Here is a 12,284-nt window from a genome sequence, read left to right on the forward strand (position 1 = left end):
TCCCACAAGCCCAAGCAATCAATTTATAAGAAACATTAAGGGGTTGCTTGGTTGGAAGGATATAAAAAATAATACCAACATAAAATCCTCCATAAGATAATATTAGGTTTGGTTAAAAGGATAAGAACAATCTCCACATAACTTATGCAGAGTTTGGTTGGTTGTATAAGGAAAAATAGTTCCTGCATAATTTATATGCAGTTTTTGGTTGAGTGTATTATTTTGTATTAAATAATATTGCATTAAGTTATGCGGGTGCAAATCTATGTATAATTTAATATGGAATAGAATATGTTTATTAGCAATATGGGGATTAAATTCATTAAAGACAAAACTGTCCTTAAAGTAAGTAATCCTTGCATAATAATCCCTTCATTATTAATTACCAAATAACAACCCCCATAATATTAATCACCGCACAATAATCCCTTCATTATAGCCCCCGGGGGTTAAATCAATTGGCAAAGATTGAGGGACTTGTGTCTTCGGTCATATGTTTGAGCCCTGTGCCAAGTAGGGGTAGGAAGTTTGGGCATAACTGAAATCCAAATTTTTTGGATTTTCGGATTACGATTGGAATTCGGATTTAATTTTTGAAACCTTCGGATTTTAGATTTGGGATCCGAAAATCCGAACATTTAGCCCCTACCCAATGCTAAGTCCAATATCCTACTAATTCTCAAGCCTTAATGCTTCTATTGCCAGGAATTTCCTTGATAATTGTATTATTGCTTGCATAAATATTTTATTTGTATGATTGTGGCGGAAATGAGGAATTATTAAGGCAATTTAACATGAGTACTTTATTTGGATGTTCATTATTGTAAGAAGAAGAAGAAGAAGCTCAACTTATAGGCTTAAAATCGAAAATATGAAATAACTAAACCGATTAATCCGAAATCGAACATAAAAAACCCGATTCAATCTGAACTTATTTGGATAGAACTTGGATTGTAATTTCTTGAACCGGAAAACTTTAAATCCAAACAGAAATTTTCATATCCAATCTGAACCGCTAGAACGCTCACCCCTAGCTCCAAGTGAACTAACTTAAGGTATTTAAGTGGAGAAAGATAGAGGTGCATGCCCATCATCCCCGAGTTTTGAAGGCTGCGGATTTCTCGATCATTAAAAAAAGATAATAATAATTCCTTCATTATTCACGCATAAACAATGCCTCCACTATAATCCCCGCATAACTAACATGTGAAGCCAACAACCCAAAGCAATTTCTCGGTCATTAAAAAAAAAGATAATAATAATTCCTTCATTATTCACACATAAACAATGCCTATATAATTCCCACATAACTAACATGTCAACCAACAACCCTAAGTAAATGTTGAATCTATCACGAATCATGTGCAGTTTCCAACTCTAACTTGCCTACTTAATGAGGCACCAAGTATTTGCAAAAGACGCCAAGGAGAGAAAGCATTTGTATGTTAAACCACTACTAAGCCAGCCCAAGTGGACCAAAAAGCTAGCGGTTGGCAGCCGCTTACCGAAGCACAACAAAGTAAATGAAAAAGGGAAAGTAAAAGGGATAAGTTCATGCCAATGCAAATTTCACACATAAAACTAGCGGGCTTGACTTGCTAGAACTTGAGTCAACTAAATGATAACAACAGAATCTATCTGAGAAAAGCTAGTTAGTCCCTTGTTCCCGAAAGAACTCCTACTTTCCTTTTCGGTCAATCCAAATATTGTCCACTTCCCTTGAGAGCAACTTTTAGTAAATTTTATGTTAATTATAACAAGTAAATATTCAGCTTAGGCCCTCTTTTTCTTCACCCAACTTTTTTTTTATTCTGTTCTCCAAAAAAGCCGATTTGTAACCCTCACATGTTCCTTCTTTTGAATTGTTTGACCACCTCATCTGAAAGCTTAAATTGTGTGAGTGGGAAAACTTCTATTTATTTATACTAGGTCTTCAACACGCCCCCTCACGTGTAGACCCAACTCTTTTTATAGGACCAAGCATGTGGAAATTCTTTTTAACAATGGATGGTGATGCGAATTGAATCCAAGATCTCCGCCTGCTCAAATAAAAAATATTAAATAATTTTATTTTCAATTTCTCTTCATAGACATGCTGATTCAAGTGGCTAAACAAAGGTTCTTCTTCTTTTCTTTTTTTTTTTTTAAATGACGGTGGTGTCCGAACAGCTTCCTTAAACAATGGTTCTTTTTGTGGTAAGAATGGTCAAACGATACACATTTAAATGCTATACAGGGGAAAGATGAGAACATGAGGAAAATCAGAATAACAAATCAGGCAAACATATTCATGCAATGGAACATAGCAACACTAACCTGATTGTGAAGACACTGGAGCCAGATCAACACCAAGAAGATCCTGAAGAAAGTCTCCACCAGAAGAACTAGGTGCAGGGACATCATCTGAACTAAGATCAAGTAAGTCAACAAGAGGGGCAGCACTAGGCTTGGCAACTCCATTTGGAAGATTAACTGATACTCCTTGAGATGTTGATCCAGCTGCTGGCAAAGAGCCAGCCTTCCTTCCACTGTAGGTTGCTTCATCAAGAACTGGCATTCTTTCGACAAGTGAAGGCCTGAAAACATGCATCCATGATCCAGAAACTCCTATGAGTGAGCTATAACAAAAGTAGAGGCATCGAACAACCTTTTAAATGAAATCAAACAAACCTGATATTCTGATGCCTCTCAATTACCGAGTTAAATTCAATAGCTCTCTGCTGCAGTTCAAGCACAAAGCTGCCTTTGTACTGAACAATGATGTCATTTATCCGCCTACACCAAATCAGATATTTACAGATTACTCACTTATTCTGAAGAACTCATTTAATCAGTTTCTTACTCTTTGGGAGGCTTAATGCATCATCTTGAAAACAAAACAAGTAAAAATGGAGACATGTGGGATAATGGTAGAGCAAGTTGTGGTCTTGTGGACTGTGCGTATGTGAGACTGCTCACTCTTAGTAATCGTATTTTCCGATGTTTTCATTGATTGTACAGCTTTCTCTAAACAAGAAATAACTAGGGAGTCCTTCCAGACGGCTAAAGGCGCAATGACTTTTCGTTTTGAATTCAGCTAAGGTGTGAGCAAGGGTATCTTCTTCGGGATCTCTCACCATAGCCTTTTCCTTTAGCTACGTTAGCGGTTTTTTCTATTTATAGAAGTGTGTCAAACTTGGTGTTATGTCCATAATGGAACGAGAATTTCATAAAATGTAACATGACAGAAAATACAGTACAGTCAACCTGCAAAAAGATATTCAACTGAATATATGTAGTTAAATTTCGACAGTAGTTTGTCAGCTACGTATAAGTAACTGTGAATGCATGGGACGGAGTAACCAAGCGCCTAAGAACACATACTGTGAACAAGATGGAAAGCGACTCGACAGCTTTAACAAAGCAATCAAACACATCGCCCGAGTAGTGAGATCAAATGAATGGCTCTTAATGGAAGTCTCCACAACATCCACAGCATCAGATTCTGTTACCTGCTCCAAAGAACTATATCAGAGAACCAAGTAAACAATTTCTATGCAGAAATGATTAAAACTGATGATGGCATGTGGCAAACTCCAATAATCTTCATGGTTTTCTTTTAATGAAACATAGTTCAAGTCAGGAGCAAAATGGACCGTGAGGATTCATGTAGCTGACCCCAACTGCTATGGGATTGAGGTGATAATATTGTTGTTTACAGCTCAAATCAAACTATAAACTAGCTAACTTGTTTAGTAGCATCTATCATTTCATTTTCGGAATCACGTCTTTACTTTGTTGAGTGCATCTGAATCTCCACACAGCAAAAAATATTCTTCATAGTTAATCAACCTTAGCTTCGCGTCAACATGCATGGAGTCGAGTTTTTCCAAGGTTTATAATTGCATTAATAGCACCACATTATGTAGATATACGATTAGAATTTATGTGTTATAGTTCATTAAGAGAATGAAACAATACTGGAATTTGTGGAAGTTGTAGAATCCCGAAGAAACACCTTAAGCAAATGAAAAAAATGTTAGGTTTGAGAGCTTGTCCTTTCTTTTGAGGGGGTGTTATTTTTGAGTGAGGGGTTTGTAGGAGAAGGAAGCTTCATATAATACTTTTTTTCTTTCCATAACCAAGAAGTTTGTTGTTCCGACTTCAGTACTTGGTAGAAAAACCAAACTTGGTTCATCCGTCAAGAATCGAACTCGTCACGCGTGCCTACCACACATCTCATAATGTGAGACACTTCATTTAGATCATGCAGGAAAATAAATCAGAGGCTTGCAGCCCAAGGAATATGATGCAGAATTATCAAGGACAAAAATGTAATGGAAATACAGAGATCAAAATTAGTACTTAAAAGAGTAATTGTTCGAAAGCATGAACTCACTGTCAGTGGTTCTTCTATATCAAGCCTTCCAGCGTTATTTACTAAAATGTCACCATATTCTCCAATGCACCAAACTGCAACTCGAACGAGAGTTTCCTAACAAGAAAAGATCATCAATTTGTAAGAAACAATAAGGAACAAAAGGGAAAAAAAGGAAATAGGAGATCTAGGCAATTGTTGAAGTACCTGTTCCCCTGCTGCTTGCACTGCTCTGTATAACAACCGTACTGCATAACCATGGAGGTTAGAAGCATTTGTTATCACCACAATCAGAGAATGCCACACCTCATCCTTAACATAATTTCCAGCCTATTGGATAGAAGACATATTAGGACTCTTTAAGAAAAAACAAAAGAAAGAGTACATCCATCAAAATCGGAACAGGGATCAAATGTGGCTCTTTGACACGCATAAGTCTGATACATCACAAACTTTTACAATGAGAACCTCCAAACATGTTGTGACCAAACTACAGTCAGGAGTATAAACACATTAATGAGCAATTGTATTTACATCCCTTTGATTTTGAGTTTGGTTCTATAAAAGCTTAATGCAGAATGATTATAGCCATTAGGACCAAGATGATATTTCTCATAATTTAAGTGAAAGATACACCTTGGCCATATGTGGGTATTTGAAAGTAGGCTGTAACTGATTAAAAATTGTAACTACTATGGTTTCACCGCAATAAAGATATGCATTTATAAAGAGTATCTTAAACATTACCCTTCCATGCGAAATATCCTAACTGTAATGCAACATAACCTATATACTGATGAATTACTATTCCTACATGCTGAGGCATTTTATGTGAAGGCAGTCTACCAACCAAAAGGATACTGATGCATTTTATGTGAATACGGTTTACCAACCAAAAAGAATACTCGCACATTTTAAACGAAGACAGTCTACCAACCAAACAGATTAGCTGGATAACTACCAAGCACCAAGACAACACGCAACCTTTTCACTTTACAGTAACATAATTTTGTCATACCTTTGTGCAAAGATTGCAGATTTGTGCAGAAAAGATTGAATTTCATAAATAAAAAGGAAAAGAATAGATCACCTTGCACATAATCGTCTACACTTGGGATGAATACTAGTACAACTATAAACATTTCTAGAAGTGTAAGCTTCTCCTACACTACCAGGACATAGTGCAAGACATGGGTGCGTCTAAGGTCAGATTTTCCAAAGCCTTTTTCTTGGGATGGTCAGTCAGATTGTCCGAAGCTTCTTAAATTGAATTGAATGGTTAGTCATATTTTCTGAAAACTTCTTCCTTTTTTTCTTCTTCTTTGAATTGTTAGTCAGATTTCCCATATCCCACTATGTGGGATTATACTGAGTTTGTTGTTGTTGTTGTATTTCTCAAAGCCTTTAAAGTTAGGGTATAGGGATAAACATAAAATGTTGGATCTTGGTGTGAGGATACAGCTGATAAGCATTTCAAGTAACATTACATGATATTTGAGTATAGAGAATCATGATCTAGAGGATGTTGCAGACCTAAATTGAACCCAAAAAATGTTCCCCCCCAATAACAACTCAAGCTTTTAGACGAGGCAGTCACTATTCAACATGTGATTCAAGTAAGTATATATCTCAATTCAAGTCTAGTTGCTGCTACCCATGCAAAAGGTATTTCCAGTGCTTGCCCCAAGAAAAGATTAGGCCCTCATGTGAGTGGGAGTTGTAGAGTTTTAAATAAAACTTATGTTGCCTAATTAACAGAAAGACCATATGGCCTACAAATAGTCTTAAACTCAAACAGAAAGATCATAATACAATGAAATCTATCAGCGTATGCATACCTTAGGGAGAACTTTGAGCATCTGATCAATGTACCAAATTTTCTCTGGTGAGAACCTGGAGTACCATAAGCAGTTGTAAGTTGGAAATGCATTTGAAGATGTCTTGGAAGAGAAGGAACAAAAAAACATGTCTATCGTCCCTCACTAATAGTAAAAGCAGAAGCATTCTGTGAATTCTCAGAATCAAAATCATAGTTCCCACAAACATTTTCAGTGTTCACTTACTTTTCCACAATCGAACATATTTTGGCAGTGAGATCTCCCCTAAACTCCGGATCACTTGCTTCTAGATATTCAATTAACTCCTTCGTCATAGGCTTCACATTGCTTTCGTTTACTAAGAGATACACAAGTTCAACGGCTCTTTTACGAATCGATGGATCGGTATCCTGAAAATTGAACAAGCCACAAGTTGCTGTATGTTTGATATAAGCGGAACATCAGCAAATAGTATTTCCTAATATGCTAGTTTAAAAGCCACATAATCTGACAAGTAGAAATGCCATTATCAATCTGTGGAAGCACATGCTATACATGATCCGGCTAGTCGGGGTATCATTTACAATTTATGCTCTAGAAATATTTGAACAGAGGTAGTTCACATGTCAAAGGGAAAGAACACAGAGTACGAAGAAGTGGAAAAACTATTAGAAAGAATAGACTGCAAAGGTCAAATACCTTCACACATTCCAAAATTGTTGCCCGATGCCTCTGCACTGCTTGACTATCTACAGCCAGAGCTTTCATCAACATGTTCAGTGCAACATATCTGAAATAATTGGACCTCACTCACTAAGTTTAAAAAAGAACCCATGCTAGCAAGACAAATAGCAACAGACTATCACACAGATATATCTAACAGTACAAGAATCATATAGAGAAGTGACTAGGAAAGAAACCCCTCCTTTCTATCGCCTCAAAAGAAAAAGGCAAAAACAAAGAAATAAACAGGCGACTGTATTTAGCATGTGGTGCAGACTTAGGGGCATGCCAAAGATCTGTCACAGCACCAAATTCTGCAAATATAAGCAGTGAACAGCCACGTGTATTTTCTCATCCAAAAGAAAAACCTGTATATCACAATCACACTAAACAAGGGGTTCAAAGAGACAATAGAATTTCTAATCACCATTAACACCTGGAAAACTATAGTACAAGAATACCCTATAGATTGAAGGCACACAACAAGTAGAAGCATAGTATAAACCACTTAATTGCTAAATACATACGAGATCAATAGGGTTTGGACACAGAAGTGCATATTGAATGTAGAGGCTGTTTATAACAACTGAATTTTGCTTTGGTTAAGCAATTTCTCAAGTGTATGACACCACTGGTCATCACACCAGGACCCACAAGAAAAAGTCACCAAATAAGATAACCCCAGCATATTGCGGGTGAAATATGCAAAAATAGAAGATTGAGAATAACCTGATATTGTTATCACGGTTGGACAAAAATCTTCCCAAAATATTAATAGCAAGTACCCTCAAGCCGCCATTATCTTCAACGCTCATGATAGTTGCAACACATTCATAAAGAATAGCATTGCCTGCATTTTTGTTTGATTCAGTTTTTGTTGCCACCTAGAGAAGATTTCAGACTTGTTAGGGAAATCTATATTTCATCATACAGTATAACCTTCTTAAGGGTTGAAATACGGCCAGAGAAACTGCTACTTACTCATAAAATACATCTGATATGATTGTACCGTGATAGTAAGCAGAGAACAAGCACTTGAAGTGGAAAAAAAAAGATTCTCCTTATTGTGTTGCATAAGCTTATAGACCCATTCAGGCACACTATTATTGTTGTGAATATTCTCACTTTGTTGCATACCTATCAAAGAGAATTTCTCACTTTGTTGCATGTTTTAAATAGTACAAGCCTCTTTGAGAAAACTTCATTAGATCTCCACAACAAAGCAAGTAAGCGTTTGCTTCAAAAACTTGAAGAAGAGTTTCAACCAAAACAGTTTTTGGCAAAAGTTATTTTTCAACCAAAGACCAAAAAGAAAAGTTTTTCAGTTTTTGCATAAATTACAATTTTTTTCCTTCTTGGTGTTTGGTTGAACACAGTTTTAACAAAAAGTTTGGGGGGGGGGGGAGCAAACGGCACCTAAATGTATTCAGATATTTTCGGGCCAAGGACCACATGAAGCCTTTGCCGTGGCAAAGTTTCAAAAGAAGTGAGGCTAAGCCCAAACTGAGAGGAGTATAATTCTGCCAGTCAATATTGCACGCAGAAGAATACGAAAAGAAAAACAAAAAAGTCTAGATTTATTTACCAAAAAAGACAATTCCAAACCTAAACTACACAGTGCACAAACTAACCATACTCTTGCTTCTGTATTCATAGAGTAAACTGTTAACTAAATTTCATCTATGCTAAGGACAAGAGTTGAGTGATGCACTGCTAAAGCATTGACAAAAATCACTAGCAGGAAGGCATTTAAAAAACTGCAAGATCTAACAACTCCATGATATGATACACATCAAGACACAAAGAGGCACAACAAACCTGAGCAAGAATATCATTCATAGCATCACTGGCATCGGCATCATCTTGTCCCAAAGCACACAAGAGCCTAAGCAATCTTATATGGAGGAAAGGATCTGTAATGCCAGAAACGTCATACTCAGGCGCATATGGACTGTTCGTGAGATCCTTCAGAATTTTGACTAAACCATCTGTGCATTTCTAGAACCACACATGGAAAAAAAGAAAATTAAAAATAATATGAATGCCACATCAAATAGAAGATAAAGTTTTTGATTCTTGATTTTATCAAATTTCAAATATCTACTCCAGCATGTGTAGGTGCAGCTTACACTAATGCTGTTTTAGTTAAAAGGAGGCTGGAACAAGTACATTGGGAATGAAGCTCTTTGATTACATCCTTTAAATGAGTGGTCGACTTACCTTTCTGAAATATTCAAGAGCCTCTGTACTAATTTTACATAGATCTATACAAAGCTGGACGCCTGTAATGAGAACCCCATGGTGTTTCTCACTTAACAAGGCTGCTGCAGGGTTTATAAAATTTTCAGCGAGATCGGGGACCTTCCTTATAATTCTTATAGAGCAAAGCGCTGCCTACAGTAGACCAAAGTAGAGTGAATACACTGATAAAAAGCAACCATTTGCCAGTGAGCACAAAAGAAACATCAGATTTCTACTGAGTCAAATACTCATGGCATGAGAAAAATTAAAAGACTTGTAGGCATTTGGGCAATATTTGGTTGGTTGAAGTAGAAAAGAAAGACTGAAAGAGTATCGGAAGTTAAAGTTGAAAAAGAGTGTTTGGAAGTTAGTTTGGTGTAAACAACAAATGCATGATTAAGTGAATACCCATAGAGAAAATGGCAGAGCCAACAACAACAATGAGGGCCAAGTATAGAGTTCACATGAAAACTTTAAATGAGCTGATTGTGGAAAGAAATACATAAATGCACAATGATATAAGGAGAAGAAATGTTAATAGCAGCTCCTTTTCTTAAGAGACTTACCTTCTTTCGGATATTAGGATCTCTAAACTTTAGCAACCTTTCAACTTCAGGTGCAAGGTCACGAGCCATTTCTGCAGAACCAATATTCCCCAGGGCACAAAGAGCAAGTCCAACAATATATTGGTTGGTATGGTTAAGATCTCTATTCAAAAGTTAAGGTATCTGAATGTAATTGTGAATTTGAAATAAACTGAGCGACAATAGCTATTACCTTTAAAAGTTGTACAGATCAAAGAGCAATAGCCTAATCAACTGAAAGTGCTTTGGGGAAAAAAGAAAAAGAAAAGGTAAAAGAAAAAGACCTTCACCAGTATTTCTTTCTTCATATATGCCCTTTAATCTGGTTCGAGTACATATAAAGAGACATCTTTTGAAGAGGAAATAGTGAAACACAAGAAAAGGATACTGCTTTATAGAATTGGTAACCAACATTAAAACTTCTTGTCTTTCGTCAAGCAACAACATTAGGCCAAGATATCCTATTCTTTTCTCTGGAAATCCTGGAGAAGCAATCAGCTTCAAGCATTCCATTTGACCAAAGTGTGTGGGGTAACCCAGCATGTGAATGAACATTAGCTTCGCAATATTACGATGTCTATAATCTTGATCATTTTCACTGATTGCAGCTCTAATAGCAGCACACTCTTTTCTTACTACACCACGCTCCTCTGCTGCAGTTTTGCAAGCACGGATAGCCCGAATCATGTCCCTGCATTAGACCAATAAGCGCATATAATTTTCTATTGTAGGCTTTTTTCAGGAATCTTCTATTATAAGCTCTTATTATCTCATGACATCATCAGTTGACATAATAAAATTCTGACAGGGAAACTTGGGAACCACCCCACATTTTTTTCTGTGGTAGTGAGTTTAAAAGGGAGCAGAAATTCAAATGGGATTGTCAGAAACGAAAAATATCAAACTTCTCTAAGCAGACAAATAGAGTAATCGAGGCAGTTCACAACCTGTGAATACTCCCTCTGGAAGAGCTTAAGAAGATTTATATGGCTGAACCACCTCGCCCTTTACAATATTTTATCTTATGCAAAAGAAAAAAAATAAAAAATAAAATTTTGTTCTGGTACAGATAATTTGCAAAGCACCAATGCTGCTTCAGGGGTATAAAGGTGTCACAAGTGCCACTCTTTAACTGAGACTATACATGAACCTTAGCTTTAGAAGTAAATGCATAAACAACAAATTTTGTGGAAGACTGTGGCACATAGCAGACATGGTTACGGCTTGGAGATGAAGGAGAGTCAAAGGTGGCGGCCAGAAGAAGCTGCACTACTTCGTGCCTACATGAAGCAATATTAACCCAAAGAATGGAATATCATTTCTAAACGCATGGAAAAAACTCCTGACAGGGAGCCAAAATCTTGCCTTGAACACTGGAAAAACTACTTGAAACCTGGGATCAAGAAGGGATCTTCAAATCCTGAAGAACAAAATCTTGTCATCTGCCTTCAAGCAAAGCACGACAACAAGTAAGAAAATTCCCACTGAAGTCCCTTCTCATACTGCTAAAACTTAGGCAAGGGATTGAAGTTCTCAAAGAAAAATAGCTTAAGCAGCTTCAGAAATCCCAGCAACGTCAAGAATACATGACCCGCCTTCTGTTCCTGCCGTCTTTGGTGGTGGGTCACCGCAAGGAGGAATCTGAGGGAAGTATGATCACATATTGGAGACTTTTGCAGAGAAATACGTGCAGCCAGAGATCTTTGCTTTTCAAATTTCAACCCCCCTTGCTTTTGCCAGCCATATATCATGCCAAATCTTGAACTGCCACCAGCTCTATCTTCAAGTCCAGTGGCTGTGAATGAACCGGTGAATTCCACCACTACTCCACCACCTTCATCTGTTCTCCGATGTGGATATCATACTTCATCATCTTCTGATATATCCCCTTCTGTTACTCTCGCCCTTACACACTGAATCTGTGTTACATTTGGATGAGGTGGTTCACTCGAATTTGGGTTTGACAGGATTGATTCTATTCGATTCAGCAACGGGGTACCTTAATCCAGTATTGCAAAGAGATGTAAGAAGGAAGACAGAACTGGGTACAGCATAAGAAGGAGGCACAACATGGAGGCTGAACCGGCTGGAGTAACAACTAGAGTCAGGGAAGGGTAGAAAAAGGAGGGAAATGAAGGAAATAGAAGAAACGATGAGGTGTTTATGTGAAAAGGAAATGGCTTTTCTTCAAAGGATGGAGAGGGAACACAGAGATCAACTCAATGCCTTACAGAGAGAGATGCATATGCTAAAGAGGTAAAGTTAATGGAGGCTTGGAGTAGCAAGCAATTGAAGTTGGCTAAACTTATCGAACAAACTGAATTTCATAGTCATGGTGGTGAGTTTGGGAATTGTACGCATATGCATTAGCTTATATCAGCTTTTAGTAACTACTGCTACTACTATTATTAGTATGATGAGTTAAGGCGTTCATGCTTCTCATCTTTGTGATCCTAAAGATGATTTTGTAGATCAAGGGTGTATCAAAGATAAAGGTTTAATTATAGAGTGAAAAGATCAGTTTTGTTTGGCTTGACTGTTTGGTTTGGTGTTTTTTTTTTG

General features: G+C 37.1%; 1 protein-coding gene across 1 annotated transcript in view; it reads right to left on the minus strand.

The window, feature by feature from the left end:
* The window catches only part of LOC107773525 (AP-1 complex subunit gamma-2), a 29,969-nt gene that overhangs the window by 4,333 nt on the left and 13,352 nt on the right, over window positions 1–12,284 (minus strand). Inside the window, exons 2-14 of the mRNA XM_075247119.1 lie at window positions 10,111–10,413; window positions 9,705–9,846; window positions 9,118–9,291; window positions 8,716–8,895; window positions 7,627–7,781; window positions 6,874–6,964; window positions 6,421–6,584; window positions 6,196–6,250; window positions 4,565–4,687; window positions 4,379–4,474; window positions 3,364–3,491; window positions 2,671–2,775; window positions 2,317–2,576 (exon numbers count right to left, since the gene is read on the minus strand). Of these exons, the coding sequence (XP_075103220.1) occupies window positions 2,317–2,576; window positions 2,671–2,775; window positions 3,364–3,491; window positions 4,379–4,474; window positions 4,565–4,687; window positions 6,196–6,250; window positions 6,421–6,584; window positions 6,874–6,964; window positions 7,627–7,781; window positions 8,716–8,895; window positions 9,118–9,291; window positions 9,705–9,846; window positions 10,111–10,413 (1,976 nt within the window). The remainder of the gene's footprint in view (window positions 1–2,316; window positions 2,577–2,670; window positions 2,776–3,363; window positions 3,492–4,378; window positions 4,475–4,564; window positions 4,688–6,195; window positions 6,251–6,420; window positions 6,585–6,873; window positions 6,965–7,626; window positions 7,782–8,715; window positions 8,896–9,117; window positions 9,292–9,704; window positions 9,847–10,110; window positions 10,414–12,284) is intronic.

The sequence above is a fragment of the Nicotiana tabacum genome, chromosome 24 (assembly GCF_000715075.1).
Source record: "Nicotiana tabacum cultivar K326 chromosome 24, ASM71507v2, whole genome shotgun sequence".
Classification (NCBI taxonomy): domain Eukaryota; kingdom Viridiplantae; phylum Streptophyta; class Magnoliopsida; order Solanales; family Solanaceae; genus Nicotiana; species Nicotiana tabacum.